Here is a 17,056-nt window from a genome sequence, read left to right as displayed (position 1 = left end):
CTGGAAGCGTGGGGTGCAATTTCTCCAGATTACCTCAACAAATTAACAGCTAGAATGCCAAAGGTCTGCAATGCTGTAATTGCTGCAAATGGAGGATTCTTTGACGAAAGCAAAGTTTGATGTAAAAAAAATCTTATTTCAAACACAAATCATTATTTCTAACCTTGTCAATGTCTTGACTCTATTTTCTATTCATTTCACAACATATGGTGGTGAATAAGTGTGACTTTTCATGGAAAACACGAAATTGTTTGGGTGATCCCAAACTTTTGAACGGTAGTGTATATATATATATATATATATATATATATATATATATATATATGTATATACACCAAGATGGTGTCACAGACGGCTGACTCATACTTTTTCTCACAGAAACTTGAATAAGTTCATCAGGACACAACGTTTACTGAGAGAAACATTTCATCACTCATCCAAGTGACCTCTTCAGTCTCAACTGATGGCAGGTGTCCCCCAACCTTATAAACAGCAATTGCATAACGATCAAAACAAAAGATCGGTTTCGTATGCAAATTGCCGTGACCATTAACTAGAGTTACAATGGCCATGTGTACTATTCACAGAGGATTGGAGAATAGTTGCAATCACAGCATTGTAAGATGGCAACAGATGTACTCTTGATGACCTCCCTCCCACCCCACCCCCTCAGTTCAGGGATGGTAGTTCCCTCTTCACATAGATGGCCTCTTTGACTCCCTGTTCAAACCAGTGTTTCCCTCTATCAAGGATGTGCACATCCTCATCCTTGAAAGAGTGGCCACTGGCCTGTAGATGGGTGTAGACTGCAGAGTCTTGGCCTGATGCGTCAGCTATTCTGTGTTGTGCCATCCTCTTGGCCAGCGTCTGTTTGGTTTCCCCCAATGTACAAGTCACAGCAATCCTCCCGGCACTTAACAGCATACACTATAATGCTCTGTTTGTGCAGGGGGATCCGATCACTGAGGTGTACCAATTTCATTGTACAACCAACTGCACCCCCTGCCATCACCCCTCCTCTCCCCCTGACTCCCCACCGGCCCTGAGGGTCTGTGAAGAGGAAGTGTGTCAGCACGTCCAGAGACAGAAAATCAGAAAAACACAAGGCTTGTACAGCATGTCATCCTCCTGTCTGATAGTCTGTGCAGACCAGCTAGCTGGCCCCCCATCTTCACAAGGATCTTCAACAGATCACTGGAACTGTGTGAAGTTCCCTCCTGCTTCAAATATTCCACTATCATCCCAGTCCCCAAGAAATCCTCCATCACTGGACTGAATGACTACAGGCCTTTCACCCTAACGTCTGTGGTCATGAAGTCCTTCAAGAGACTGGTCTTAACTCAGCTAAAGGACATCACAGGCCCCCTACTGGGCCCCCTGCAGTTTGCCTACTGGGCAAAGAGGTCAATGGATGATGCAGTCAACATGGGACTGCACTCCATCCTGCAACACCTCGACTCCCCAGGAACACACGCAACAATCCTTTTTTGAGGACTTCAGTGCTGCGTTCAACACCGTCCTCCCACAAGTTCTACTCACCAAACTCACCCAGCTCACTGTGCCCACCTCCACCTATCAGTGGATCATAAACTTACTGACAGACAGGAAGCAGCAGATGAGGTTGGGGAAAATCACGTCCAGCGCTCGGACAGTCTTTATTGGTTCCCCCCAGGGATGTGGGCAATAAATTGGCAATAAATCTTATACTGTCAGAAAGCCTGTTCATTTCCCTTTTAAATGGTGCCACATTGTAAGGAACATGCATTTGTGGGATGAGCAGCAGAGCTGAGTATGTGGGTTGCGCCCATGAAAATTTGCCAAATCTTCTCTGCCAATGTCAAACAACTTATTTTGCTGTTGCTATTTACTCTTGTTTTGAGCTTCTGGTACCTCAGGTGCTGACAATCAGGTGCCTGATATAAGATTTATTGCCAAGAAGCATTGTTACAAGAGAAATAATCTACCAAACACAAATTTCCTTACTTTCTGTGCTAAGTGTAGGTACAGAGTTGGAATGATAATGTGACTGAAAATTATATGATTTTGTAAAAAGGTGTTTCTGTTTTTTAATCTGACTAAAATGACATGTTCCCATTTCTCCTCACGCTATCCTGGATCCCCAACACCTGATGGGGACCTTGTTAACTCGAGCGACATCCAAGACAGTATGACTCTATTCATGTTACTCTCACTCATGTCTGAGGTAGCTGGCTTGCATACCATTAGGAGTCCACGGACTCTTACTGGATACTTATACCAACCAGGGTTTGAACCCCAGATCTCCAGCAGGAAGAAAGAAGAAAGCAACTTTATTTTGTCAATGTACAGTTAAGTTACAATGAAATTTGTCTTCTGCATTTAACCCATCCTATTGTATAGGAGCAGAGGTACAGCTGCAGCGCCCGGGGACCAACTCCAGTTCTTCTTTCCTATTGCCTTGGTCAGGGGCACAAGCAAGAGGATTAACCCTATGCAGACATGGGGAGAACATGCAAACTCCACACAGAAAGGACCTGGGAAGGCCTGGGGTTCGAACCCAGGACCTTCTTGCTGTGAGGCAACAGTGCTAACCACTGGGCCACCGTGCTGCCAGTCAGTTCTTCAAATTGTGTTGGAACCAGGAAAAATGGGCAAGCATAAGGATCTGAGCAGCTTTGACAAGGGTCAAATTGTGCTGGTTACATGAATGGGTCAGAGCATCTCCAAAACGGCAGGTCTTGTGGGGTGTTCCCAGTATCAGTATCTACCAAAAATCACCCAAGGAAGGACAACCAGTGAACTGGTGACAAGGTCATGGGCGTCCATGGCTCATTGTTACACATGGGGAGCGAAGGCTAGTGTGTCTGGTCCAATTCCACAGAAGAGCTACTGTAGCTCATATTGCTGAAAAAGTTAATGCTGGCTATGATAGACAGGTATCAGAACACACAGTGCATCACACCTTGCTGTGTATGGGGCTGCGTAGCTGCAGACCAGCCAGAGTGCCCATGATAACCACCATCCACTGTCAAAAGCATCTACAATGGGCACAGCATGTGAGTGTCAGAACTGGACCATGGAACAATGGAAAAAGGTGGCCTGGTCTGATGAATCACGTTTTCTTTTACATCATATGGACAGCCGGTGTGTGTGTGTGTGTGTGTGTGTGTGTGTGTGTGTGTGTGTGTGTGTGTGTGTGTGTGTGTGTGTGTGTGTGTGTGTGTGTGTGTGTGTACCCTGGTCCTTAAATGCTTTTCAAAACAAGCCCCAGTCCCTTACCCCATTGGTTGTAATGTTTCCTACCACACCATTGGTTGCTGTGCATTGTAACTACCTACCCAATTGGTTGCTGTCCAACCAAAATTAGGGGCATGACGCTGGGCAACGTAAACTGTATGTCTTTCTTTGTTGAATCACATTAGCAGCTGATGAGTGCGCGATGCACGAAACAGGCCTGTACTGCTATGGATTAAAACTTTTTCCTGCATCTGTATTGACATTTATATATATGGAGTGGGGGGAGTCGTTGCATCAGAGGACGCAGTGAAAAGGAAGAGGCAAAAAGATTTTTAAAAAAAAAAACAGTGACCGGGGAAGAAGAAGAAGAAGAAGACGCCATTTGCATCATTTTCCGGGTTGTTCAAATGGAAACGCCCACTCAGCCGTTAGCGAAAAGCAGTGATGTGGGTTGGCACTGATGCCCGACGTTCCCCTCCCCCCCACACACACACAAGCAGTTCACTGACAGTATAAGCATGGAGAGTGACTAAATTGTTAAAAGTAAGTAAAGAAATCTACTTCAGATCACATGGGAAATGTTTTATGTAGCATTAGCATTATTATATCTCATTAGCATTCTGACACTAACACATACGTACTTCAACCGAAATTTGAAATTTTGGATCTGAATACACAGATTCATACATACACAGAACACCACGGGGGAGCAACAGAATGCTATAAAAACAATCTCAAAAATACAGAAAAAATGGACCCCCCCCTTTAGAGATGCGGTGATCAGAAAAGCAGCTCTGATGTTGCTGACAACTTTCACCATCATGCTATTGACGGGACGCTCTCATGCCCTATGATGCACATGTGCAGCGCAATTACGCACACCCCATTATGCACGGAGATGTGTATCTCTACATTGCATGGGTGGCTGTGCTTTGCACACAGTCCCCTGAAACAGAGATGTTGTACTTTTTTTCTTATCTGTGTGTGTGTGTTTGTGAGAGAGAGAGAGAGAGAGAGAGAGAGAGAGAGAGAGAGAGAGAGAGAGAGAGAGAGAGAGAGAGAGAGAGAGAGAGAGAGAGAACAGAGCAAGTTCTACAAGCTCTTGTAAAAGGCACCGGCTCCATCGCTGAAAGCCAGTTGAGAGTCTATTGTCAGCAGGCTGGCATATCTCTCAATGAGGAGAGCTACAGCTCAGTCAAGGACACACACACACACACACACACACACACACACACACACACACACACACACAAGCACAAGCTGAATAGATGAGGTGTGAATGCGCTTTTCCCGCTGAGATCAAGTGCAGTGAAGAGAGAGACGTATGTCTTTTCTATGGAGTGCATTGGATAGAGGGACGGAAAAATTCTTATCAATGCAGAGGCAGACAGGCTGAAGGAGACTGGATGGATAATAAACAGTGGCTCGCTAAAAGCCAGACGAGGAGATAAAGAGACACATCACTGAAATAACAGAACCTTGCTAGATTGCCACTTTGTTCCTTTAATCCAATGTAACACAACAATGCATCATACTTTCCGTCTCAAAGCAGGTGTGGGAACCTACATTCTGGCTGCCTCGGAAAAAAAAAATAGTACAATGTGAAGTGTTTTTATGAAGTGATCTAATGCATTCATGCAGTGTGTGTGTGTGTGTGTGTGTGTGTGTGTGTGTGTGTGTGTGTTTGTGTGAAGCCCTGCTAAACCAAGTGAAGTTTAATGAGGCCCCAGCTCTGTTTTCAGATATCACGCTTCTTTCTAGATCATCATCGTGATGACAAGATGCTTATTTTACATTATATGTGAGCAACCCACTAAGTGACGTGCCTGTTATGTGCAAACCTAATTGGCAAACAAAACAGATTATTTTTTGCTGCATTCATGGATTTATCAGTTCTCGCCACCTTGAACCAATTCAGGGGTATGAGGGTGGCTGGAGCCTGTCCCATAATGCATCAGGCATAACACCGGGAGACACCCTGGGCAGATGGCCAGTCCATCTCAGGGCCGACTCATACGATTTTCATATCCATGTTAGCTAACATGCATGTCTATATACTGTGGGAGGAAACACTCACAATTACAGAAAGGTGGAGCTGTCCCACTCAAAGACAGTCTTTGACGGCCAGAGAAGATCTATGAGAGCTGTTGGTTGATCGCCACCATGTGAGGGGACCTGAAAAGTATTTGTCAAAGGAAGAGAGTGTAGGCGTCCGGGTGGCGTGGCGGTCTATTCCGTTGCCTCCGGCTTGGTCGGGCGTCCCTACAGAGTGTGGGTATGTGTCCTGGTCGCTGCACTAGTGCCTCCTCTGGTTGGTTGTGGCACCTGTTTGGGGGAAGGGGGCACTGGGGGGAAAAGCATGATCCTCCCACGTGCTACGTTTCCCTGTAGAAACTCCTCACTGTCAGGTGAAAAGAAGCGGCTGGCGACTCCATATGTATAGGAGGAAGCATGTGGTAGTCTGCAGCCCTCCCCGGATCAGCAGACAGGGTGGAGCAGCGACCGGGGCAGCTCGGAAGAGTTGGGGAATTGGCCGGATACAATTGGGGAGAAAGAGGTGGAAAATTCGAAACAAAAAAGAAAAAAGGAAGAGAGTGTCTCAATCTCTTTCTCCATCACTTCTGAGGATTTAAAGCAGCGATCTTTAGGTCCTGCATATCTTTATGGTTAAGTGCCCCTATCGTCCTACAACACGTCCTCCTGTTTTTACCCCTAATTGCAAAAGAAATGCCTCTAGTTAGACGTGACCCAAAGGCCAATTTTCCATTTCCCAGCACCTATTCTGCCACACACACAGTGCGTTTAAAAGTGTGTGTGTGTGTGTGTGTGTGTGTGTGTGTGTGTGTGTGTGTGTGTGTACCTGCACAGCTCTCAGCACCACCAGCTGAATTGTCCCTCGCAGGTTCCCTTCTTGGGACATGGAGCGACGCAGCGTCTCCATGGCAGCGTGGTTGGAGAGGCCCAACAGCGACTCCCCGTTCACTGCCACCAGCTGGTCGTTGACGCGCAGACGGCCATCCTGTAATGTACAAGTAGATATAAACACTCTTGTTTCAGGGACTATGACAATTAAATGTCAGTGACGTAGGAGTTTACGGAAGAAAATAAAACCAAAACCCTCTTCACCTTATTAACACTGACATATACATCAAGAAATGATGAGTTATGGTGTTTTCTATGTATATATATTTTAACCCCCCCCCCTTTCTCCCAATTGTACTTAGCCAATTACCCAATTACCTAATTGGCCAAGTACAATTGTGGAGCCAATTATCCCCAGTCGCTACTCCACCCCCTCTGCCAATCTGTGGAGGGCTGCAGACTACCACATGCCTCCTCCAATACAGGTGGAGTCGCCAGCCTCTTCTTTTCACCCGACAGTGAGGAGTTTCACCAGGGGGACGTCGCGCACGACCATCCCTGAACCCGGGGGGGGGGGGGGGGGCTAAGAGTACATCTGTCAGTCACCATCTTACAATGCTGTGATTGTAAACATTCCCCAATATTGTGCATCTCTAGCATACAATCACTGGGTATTTTACAACTTCCTTGCACAATATTCAGTCATGTATGCTTCTGACTGAATTTTCAACATGTTTCTCATCCCATTTAAGTGTATCTGCACGTTAGAAGACAAGATGTCAGATGCAGCTTTCATATGCTCTGCTTCTCTTCCTCTGACTATTTCCACCAGCCGTATGGAAAGAAATGACAAACACATCTGGGCAGCTATATTTATGAAATATTGTGCTGCAGAACAACAGGACTGTTCCTGCCTCAACTACCTATACAGTAATTTCCAACCCAAATGTTACCCTACACAGTGGGACACCACTGTGAACAAAACACTGCCTTGGTCAAGAGTGGTCAGTACATACATTTGTGTGTGTGTGTGTGTGTGTGTGTGTGTATGCGTTACGCACATCTTCCCTTTTTAAAAATGTTTTACATGGCTGTCTTGCATTAGATTTGCTTAAATGTCAGAATCATAATATTTTATTTACCATAGCAGTTGTGTATTTCATTTGTGTTAACGAATAATCAAAAGTTGGAAGAAGGTCTCATTCAGTCATTGATTTTTCACTGTTCTCCTCTGAGCCAAAATGAAACTGTAATTGAATTGTTTTTTTATCGGCAAATAGCAATTACTGCCGTCTAGCTCTTAAAAAGGAATCACACACACACACGCACACACACACACACACACACACACACACACACACACACACGCACGCACACGCAGACACACACAGACAAGTCACCCTGAAGAGCTTCCTGTTGTGATGAGTGTTTACGACATGGCTTTTCAGACACACAGTTATTCCCCGGTGTCAGTGCAGTGAGACCTGCTAGGAGCTGCACAGGTTGTTTAAATGTACACAGTACATATGGTACATAAGCAACATTGTGTGTGTGTGTGTGTGTGTGTGTGTGTGTGTGTGTGTGTGTACGTGAGCGTCTGCTAGCCGGTCTCTCGCCCTCCCTCTCTGCTCTGTCCACACTGGGGCTTGGCCTGGAGCAGGGTCAGGGCCAGAGTTCCATTTTGCATCACACATGGAATCTAAGAGGTGAAAGGTCACCGGACCCAGAGCACATGGCCCCAGAGCAGCTGAAAAGGCCGTGGCACGGTCAACACCCTCGTAACGTCTTCAAGTAAAAAAATATCCCTTTTACCTGAGTCATCTGTCTCGAGAGTCCAAGAGAATTTTGTCATTGTACAGGTTACAGTGAAATGTGTCCTCTGCATGTAAGCCATCCTATAGCAGCAGTGGACAGCTGCAGCGCTCAGGGAACAACAGTTCTTCTTTCCACTGTCTTTTTTTGAGTGTTAAGTAATTAATTCATTAAGTAATTAATTAATTGAGTATTAATTAGTTAATTAATTAATTAATTAGAGTAATAATTGAGCATTAACCCTAACATGCATGTGTTTCTGATAGTGGGAGGAAACCGGAGCACCCGGAGGAAACCCACGCAGACACGGGGAGAACATCCAAAGTCCACACAGAAAGGACATTACATTACATTACAGTCATTTAGCTGATGCTTTTATCCAAAGCGACTTACAATAAGTGCATTATTTAACATAGGATATCAGGAGAACTACTAGTCATCAGAGGTCATAAGTGGATCTTCTCTCTAAACAAGCATCTAAGAGCAAAACCAGTGCTAAAGTAAAAGCGCAGGAAAGATTTTTTTTTTAAATGAGTGAATACAATAAGTGCTAAGAGCAAGTAACAGGGTAGTAGTTCTGTAGTTCTTGAAGAGGTGAGTTTGCAACCTGCGCCGAAAAATGGGCAGCGACTCTGCTGTCCTGACATCAGTGGGGAGTTCACTCCACCACTGTGGGGCCAGGACAGAAAAGAGCCGTGACCGGGTTGATCGGCAGCAGGAGCCTCTGAGCGACGGGGCAACCAGGCGTCCCGAGGCAGCAGAGCGAAGTGGTCGGGTGGGGGTGTAGGGCACAGCCTGGGGTTCGAACCCGGGACCTTCTTGCTGTGGGGCAACAGTGCTAACCACTGGGCCACCATGCCGCCCTCCATTCGATCCGCCGAGTCCCTCTCCATCTTTAAGAAACTAAAGACCTAGCTCGTTCATGAACACCTCCACACAAAACAACAAAATAAAAAAATCACTTCTATGCACCATATGCATTGCCTTCTTGCACTGCCTGTTGACACATATGTCCAATCAGACTTGAATCTAGTTTTTTGACACTTACTTGTGTTGTCGCCTCCTGACTAGATCCTTGCTTGTGTTGTATTAAATCTCAGCTGTATGTCGCTTTGGATAAAAGCATCTGCTAAATGGAAATTTAACATCGTTAAGAGTCAATAGGGATCGGGAATGGGCTTTTCAGGAAATCTTTTATCATAACTTAGATCTCTCATGATATATAATAATGATAATAATAATAATAATAACTCATTATGTGTTTAAAGCAAAGCTCTGTCGAAGTTTCAGGTCCTCATTGAGGAGATGCACAGTAGTAAGATTTGAATCTAAATGTTTTACGTGAATTCTGAACCTGCGATAAATACATGCTGAATGGAAACACCTAAATATAAAAAGAGACTCATTCATGAAAACAACTAAAGAATAAATACACGAGTAAACATATTTTGTAAACTTGAGCTGGAGGAGCTTACAAGTTGATAAAGAGACGATATCTTTAAGATGGATGGTAACAGAATTATTCAAATTTCTCCAATGGTGAATTCAACAACCCTTGTCACCCCTCTCCATTTTTTCCCCTGAAAGTTTTTGAGGACAGTGCCTTGTCATGTTTACTGCAAGGGGGAGTTTGGTTCATCTCTGAAAAAGAAGCCAGTGTGCTGTTTATACTGTAATGTCAAAATCAAATCAGGTCATTGCCCGATTTCCATCTGAACTCTTCTTACTTTTCAAGAGACAGCTTCACAACTCACTCACCATTTCGATGGATGTTGTGGTTAATCTGGACTCATTTGAGGGCACATTTTCTTACCATTGTTTCATGTCAAAAAGTATGTATGATTGTTTATACAACTCCCTACACTGTCATATCAAAAATACATCCTAAATTCATGACATATTTGTATAAGACACTACACAGAAAGCCACTTTATTTTGTCATTGTTTTCTTACAGTGAATGTGTTCTCTGCATGTAACCCATCCTATTGTGTAGGAGCAGCAGGCAGCTGCAGCGCCCGGGGACCAACTCCAGTTTCTTTCCATTGCCTTGCTCAGGGGTAATGAGTACTAACCCTAACATGCATGTCTTTTTGATGGTGGGAGGAAATTGGAGCACCCGGAGGAAACCCATGCAGACACGAGGAGAGCATGCAAAATCCACACAGAAAGGACCTGAGATGGCCTGGATCTTCTTGCTGTGAGGCAATAGCGCTAACCACTGGGCCACCGTGCCGCCCGTGTGATCATATATTCAACTTCCACTTGTTTACCCTCTTGCCATGGATTGTGTAAATTGAGTTTCTGTGTTTTGACCTTGTTTGCAGTTACGTTGTGAACGATGGACTCAAAGATAGACAGTCTTGTTTGATTCGGATGGCGACAAAGCGTACTGCTTTAGTTTGATTAACAGCAACAATGGGTGGCAAGTTCCACAGTAGTGTTTTTATTTGCACTCATTGTTCATTTATGTTGACCGTGCTTTGGCAATACTGATGTATTGTTATTGTCATGGCAATAAATTGAGTTCAACTGAAGTTGAAATGGGTGGCAAAGAACAAATACAGCTACCAAATCTCGTTATGTACTGCCGAAAGCACAACCACAGTATGAATTTGCAGTGGATGTAGTATGTCTGACTCAGTAGGCAGAAAGCCTTATTTCAAATCCAGAAATGGGCCACTAAAAATAGACACAACACAATAAAAATTATAGTAAAGAACAGCGAAAAAAACATGATGCTCAATCATTGCCAACAAACTGAAGAAATGGGAAAACTCTAAGGCAGAACAAACAGAACTGATACACTGTGGAGCTTCACTAAAACCGACCGATGGGATGGCCCTGTAGAAAAAAAATGAATGAAGCACATCCCTGCCCCATGTCACCTTGTATGCTGCTCCTCCGTGTATTATAGACTTGATGAAGATGCCCAGGTCTTCGCCCGTCTCTCGAGACTTGTTCCCTTTGAGGCTGACACCCAACCCCGCCGAGCCAGTGTCGTTCAGGGCCACCTCAAACATCAGCTGCTCCTTCCCGTCCTCCGACGGGCCGTTGTGCCCACGGGACACGTCCTCCCTCTGAGTGGGAAAGCCAAAGTGGGGGGGGGGGGGGAGATGGAGAGAGAGAAAGAGAGAGAGGGATGGGGAGATACTGGTCAGTTCATCACAAGCCTCTAAGAAGAGCCTAAATAAAAGGTTTTCCATTTGACAGAAACTGTAACTTCTGGAAAATTCCCCCTAAAAGTGAAATCTGCAATCAATGTGGGCATTTCAGTCTTACTTTATTTCTAGGGGAGTCTATTTTCTACAACATGAAAAAAAAAATTGCACAAAAGAGCTTTTTTGGGGGGGGGGTGTTGCTTTTATATTCCTGTCATTTCTGTTCCTTCTACAATACCGTTCAAATGAACTGTGCATCTCTGAAAGGCAATCAATTGCAGGAAAGAAGAGAGTAAGAGAGCCAGAGAGAGAGAGAGAGAGAATTTTGAATTTTAAAACAAGTCTTTATTTAACAGAAAAAAATATCAAAAAACAGACTTTGAAATCTTTCTAAACATATAACCAATATTTGTCAAATTACAAACACTCAACATGCATCTTTTAACAATCATAAAAACAATCATTCAACAACAACTCAAAAAATAAAAAACAGGTAAGACCCCTTTTATCCAAGCTCTGCAGAAAAAACCCCAGCTCATCCTTTATGGTTGAACACAGTACCCCTTTATAACACCACAAAGTTGTGAATGTGTCCAGATCTTTCACTGCTTTGTAATAACTGAAATCTACTGTTATCCTGGCCTGGACCATCCTGCTAAACAACAGTTCAACGTGACATTCTATACATTCTTCCAATTCTTTTTTTTTCTGGCTCACATAGATAGCCATTTTTGCCTGCCCTGCAATGAAGTTTAAGAGTTGACATTTATATTTTGCACATTGGCTACATTTGAGACCAAAAATAAAATTATGTTTGCAAAAACTTTCCCCAGATGATCTAAATAAACGTTCTAGTAGCAAAAACAGGGGTGTAAGTCTCACACATTCTAAAAAGCAATGAAAAACTGTTTCTTTCTGGGCACAATAGGGACAGTTGTCATTGACATTAGGGTCTAGCACAGAAACAAAAGCATTGACCGCCACTATGCCATGCAAGACCCTCCACTGCAGATCACCAGCTTTTTTAATTAATGGTGGTTTGTATAAACCCCTCCAGACTGGCTTCATATTCTCTCCCAAGCCTAGCTGGGCTCTCTTGGGTGTATCAGTCGAACCACTCAGTTTTTCTTTATTCAGGATTTTTACCAGCATACTATATACATGGTCTTACCTTTAAGTACATTCAACCTCTCATTAAGAACATTTCCCAAATCCAAAAGTGGCCCCATGCAATTTTTCAGATCAGGAACAACCTTTTAAACAGGAAATGGATCCTCACAATTGGGATGAGTAAAACCACTACAGTATGATGTCAAAAGTCCCCGTTCTTTTGCTGTGAGCTGACCGTTCCACTTAAATAGTACCCGACTAATGAGGCGTGTAGATTTCACTCCTAGGTGAGATGCTAGTACAGCAGTGTTATCAAGATTGGGCCCAGCCAGCTCCACCACCTGACCCAACGCGACGACCTTTGCCTGGCAGAACAGATTTGATACAGTGGGTCCAATGTCGCAGAACATGTCCATACGCCCACCATACACCACCGGCTCTTTTAGACGTATGGTAGTACGTAAGGGCACATGTGGGTCAGAGAGTCAGAACAGCCCATTCTCTCCTTCTTAAACATATTCCACAGTCTTATGAGCCCACGATAAAAACCAGGCAATCCGTTGAGGTTTGAGTTGTCAATAGCCATTAAAAACAAAGGCAAGTCTATTCCGAGTCCAGAACACCGTTGAAGCATTGCACAGGCTGCTGGTCTCCACACTAAGTCTCTAGGCCCAGTGAGCAATCGTTGAATGAACTGGAGGCAGAAGGCTGCACCCCTGCTGGCCAGATGGATCAGCCCTTGACCCCCTTCATCTTTAGGTATGTACAGCACACTTTGAGGAATCCAGTGCAAGTTGTCCCAGAAAAAGTTCACCAGCACAGCCTGAATCTTGGACAGGAGGTTGGTTGGAGGATCAACGCATGTTAATCGATGCCACAGCATTGATGACACCAGGTTGTTGATTACTAACATGCGACCGTCATATAAGACAGTTTTGGTAGAATCCATTTCCACTTCCTAAGACGCCCTTCTACTTTTTCCAAAACATTCTCCCAATTCTTATTTGAAAAAGTTTAATTCCCCACAAACACTCCCAGATAGTTCATCCCTCCCCTTCTCCATGTCAACCCCCCAGGTAACATGACCTTACCGTTCAGTCCTTCTCCTACTATCAGTGCCTCACTTTTTCCCCTGTTTACCCTAGCTGATGTTATCTGACCAAACTTGTTAACATTTTTTACTAAGACATCAACATCTCTTTGGTCCTTTACAAACACAGCTACATTACCCACATAGGCAGAGAGCTTAAAAGTTGCACTGCAACCATCAAAAGCAACTCCAGACAACTCACACCTCAATTTGTGCAACAGGGGCTCAATGGCCTGACAGTACAACATTCCAGACAAAGAACATCCCTGCCTAATTCCCCTTTTAACCTTAAAAGGCGCGCTCAAACCACCGTTAATTTTAAGTACACTCTCAAGGTCACTGTACACAACCTTGTTCTTAGCTATAAAACCTGGGCTGAAACCGAAAGCTTTCATGGTTTGCCACAAGTGCTGGTGTTCAACCCGGTCAAAAGCCTTTTCCTGATCTATGGAGATAAGACCAGTTTCAACTCCCAATTAACTAGAGATGTCCAAAACATCCCTAATTAATGTAATGTTGTCAGTGATCAGCCTACCGGGCACACTAAGTCTGGTCAACATGGATGACCTCCTTCATCACCTTTCTCAGTCTGTTTGCTAACACCTTAGAAAATATCTTGTAATCAGTGCAGAGCAGGGACACTGGCCACCAGTTCTTAATGTCTTGCAAATCCCCTTTCTTCGGCAAGAGACTAATGACGGCCCTTCTGCAACTCTGAGGCAACCGCCCCTCAGTTGCACTGTTCCTCAGGACAGTCAACAAATCCCCTCCGAGCACCAGCCAAAAAGACTTATAGAAGTCAACAGGTAAGCCATCTATACCAGGTGCCTTGTCACTTTCCAGACTTTGCAGGGCATCATGAAGTTCTTCGGGAGACAGTTGTGCTTCAAGCTCTGTATTGAGTGCTATCTCAACCTTTTTTAGCCCATCATAGAATGATTCAGCCCCCAGCACATCCTGTCAGAATTCACTCTTACAGAGATCACTGTAAAACTCTGCTGCATATTTCAGAATCTCAGAAGAATCTGATAGCTGCACACCAGTGTTAGTACGCAGAGAGTGAATGGTTTTTCTCTGCCCATTCTTGTGCTCTAGACTAAAGAAAAGGTAAGAAGGAGCATCCATGTGTGACATTCAGAAAGCGTGAGTGGACCAGTGCCCCCTGTGCTGTACTACCCACTAGGCTAGCCAAAGCAGACTTTTTGGATTTGAGAGCCTTTATATGACCTCTATGTCCTGCGGAATCTGCCAAATTCTTTAGTTCCACCATTTCATCCTCTAGATCTCTCATAGATCTGGCTATGTCTCTGGTGACATTGCGAGTGTACTGCTGGCCAAACTGCTTTATCTGGCACTTGCCAATGTCCCACCATTGCTGTAGAGAACTAAATTCAGACCTTCGGCTTCTGTATTGGCCCCAAAAAAACTTATAAGCATCTCTAAAGTTGTTATCATTTAGAAGGCCTGTGTTAAAATGCCAGAAAGCACTATTTGTTTTAACACTCCTTATAAAAACTGAACACTGTAAAAGAGAGTGGTCAGAGAAACAAACTGGAAGTATGTGACATTGTTTAAAGACATTAAAATTATGTTTAAAACAATAAAACCGATCAAGCCTTGCCCTGGATAGCACATTATCTTTTGAATGTGTCCATGCATACTGCCTTTGGGTCCCATAAAAAGCTCTCCAAACATCTTTCAGTTCACATGAATTAACCAAACGTGTGAGCCGACTCAGAGATGCAGGATGTGGTTCCTGATGGTCAGGGACGGATTAAACCAATCTGGGGCCCGGGGCACAATAATTCACGAGGCCCCCCGATAACAACACCAGAGAGTCTGAATGCAATTTCACCAAACAGTTTTGGTTAGTCATGTGACTTACAATAATCACCGGAAACAACGCAATGCATGTGATATTATTAAAGGACCTACAAAACGTTACATTATTATTATTATTATTATTATTATTATTATTATTTCACCTGTCACCAGCACTAACTGCTAAGGCGCGCAAACGTCACGTTAACATTACCTCCCAGAATGCATTGAATATGTAAGGGATAATGTACAGTGAGCCGGAGGGGTCCTGCATCACCCTGACTTTCTCCTGGACAAGTCCTCGACAACATCGTTAAAATCCATGGAACTCAATAGGTCTGATTCGATAGCCATAACTGACAATGCTTTCAGCCTCTTTTGGCCCACTTTTGATCTTAGTTCGTTTTTTATACATGCTAATCGCGAAAAGGAACGTTCACCTTCACAATTCGTGACGGGTAAAGTCAGGAACAGTTTCAGTGCGATAAAAACGTTTGGGAAGGTCGAGTTGAGCCCATGTTTGATCAACATCTGCAGCAGTTGTGTGGGGGATTGTTGACCAAGCTCATCTTTCACAAAAAAAAACGAACTGTAAAAGTTCGTCAGCCAAATCTTTTCCCAAGTCATTTGGATAAGCAGCAGCCAATTCCATGGCTCGCTTGCGAGCGTCACTCAAATCAGCAGAGTTCTTTTCGAACAACACCCCAAAAAGATTGTTCACCTGCATATAGGCCTGCAGTCGGTGATGAGTGCTGATGAGCAGCCACTTTTATCCAAATGCTGCTGCTGTCCATTCATGGCGGTTGCTGTTAACATTAGCTCATCTTCAGTAGGCCTAACGTTGCTAGCTTCATCACAGTTGCTAACGCTTGGCGGTAGTAGCGCTTCTTGTTCATCCTTATCCGGAGTTTGAGTTTCTTTCTTTTTAAAAAAAACTACCCAATTTTGGGATCTTTTGCAACTCGGACGCCTGTCTTTCAACTTTTTCCTGTTTTATTTTTCTTTTAAGGAACCCGCTAGCATAACGCCTCTTCTCCATTTTTGTTTTTGGTATAGCCTACGATGACGTAGCTACGTACTTGAACGTGAATCATGATCGTCAAGAGCAAATCTATTGGCCCATGATGCAATTTATTTTGATTTTTTAATAATTTTTGTTTGTATGTGTAGCCTATAACATTTAATTGTACATTGGTGCTAATGAATCCATATTTTAAATAATACAGGAATATTTTTGGCATACAATTGGAAAAAAATATTTTGCCACCATGATTGAGAATTCTAGTCAAATCATGTCTTATATAAACCCTGGTAATCGACATTACCTCTTGCAATGATTATTTATAGAAGGGGTAATCATTGGGCGGATTTCAGAGGACGTAATTTCGCTAATCTTGGGGTCGGCCCGTGCATTAATCCGTCCATACTGATGGTTCCTGTCCAGCTTGCAATTCTCTGTACAGTTAAAGACCATCCCAGAAATAAATACTCCTGTCACATTTACTAATAACATCAGACAACACATCCCGAAAAACCTAATCTTTCGGGGCCAAGGGTTGGACCATAAACATTTATAAAAACTAGTTTAATGTTTTCATAGTGCACTCTTACTTTCAGTAACCGGCCTTTGACTACTTCCTCTACATCAAGGGAGCATGGCAAAAAATCTGCTGAGAAAAGAATCCCGACCCCACCACTAATATTTGATTTGACTGAGGATCAGTTTCCCAGTCCAATCCCTCTTCCATTCAATTTCATTATCTGTTGTGCTATGCGTTTCTTGCACAAGCAAAACATCTATTTTCTTCAGCTCAACCAGTTTAAACACAGCAGCTCTTTTCATGTCATCTCTTGCTCCATTCAGATTTAAAGTGCCTAATTGTATATTACACATGAGGAGAGTGGGGCGTAACTGTGCCAGAAACAAGCTTACACTGACCAAAAAGATAAAAATATCCAAACTTGTCTTAAACACCATCAATAAGT

General features: G+C 43.7%; 1 protein-coding gene across 2 annotated transcripts in view; it reads right to left on the bottom strand.

Moving 5' to 3' along the window:
• pard3bb (par-3 family cell polarity regulator beta b) overlaps positions 1–17,056 on the bottom strand; it is a 520,416-nt gene that overhangs the window by 228,033 nt on the left and 275,327 nt on the right. For both annotated transcript variants that reach the window (XM_056289172.1, XM_056289173.1), the window contains exons 12-13: positions 10,777–10,968; positions 6,077–6,235 (exon numbers count right to left, since the gene is read on the bottom strand). In XM_056289172.1, coding sequence (XP_056145147.1) covers positions 6,077–6,235; positions 10,777–10,968 — 351 coding nt within the window. The remainder of the gene's footprint in view (positions 1–6,076; positions 6,236–10,776; positions 10,969–17,056) is intronic.

Source organism: Lampris incognitus, chromosome 11, assembly GCF_029633865.1.
Source record: "Lampris incognitus isolate fLamInc1 chromosome 11, fLamInc1.hap2, whole genome shotgun sequence".
Classification (NCBI taxonomy): domain Eukaryota; kingdom Metazoa; phylum Chordata; class Actinopteri; order Lampriformes; family Lampridae; genus Lampris; species Lampris incognitus.
This window is presented reverse-complemented; position numbering and strand designations above follow the sequence as displayed.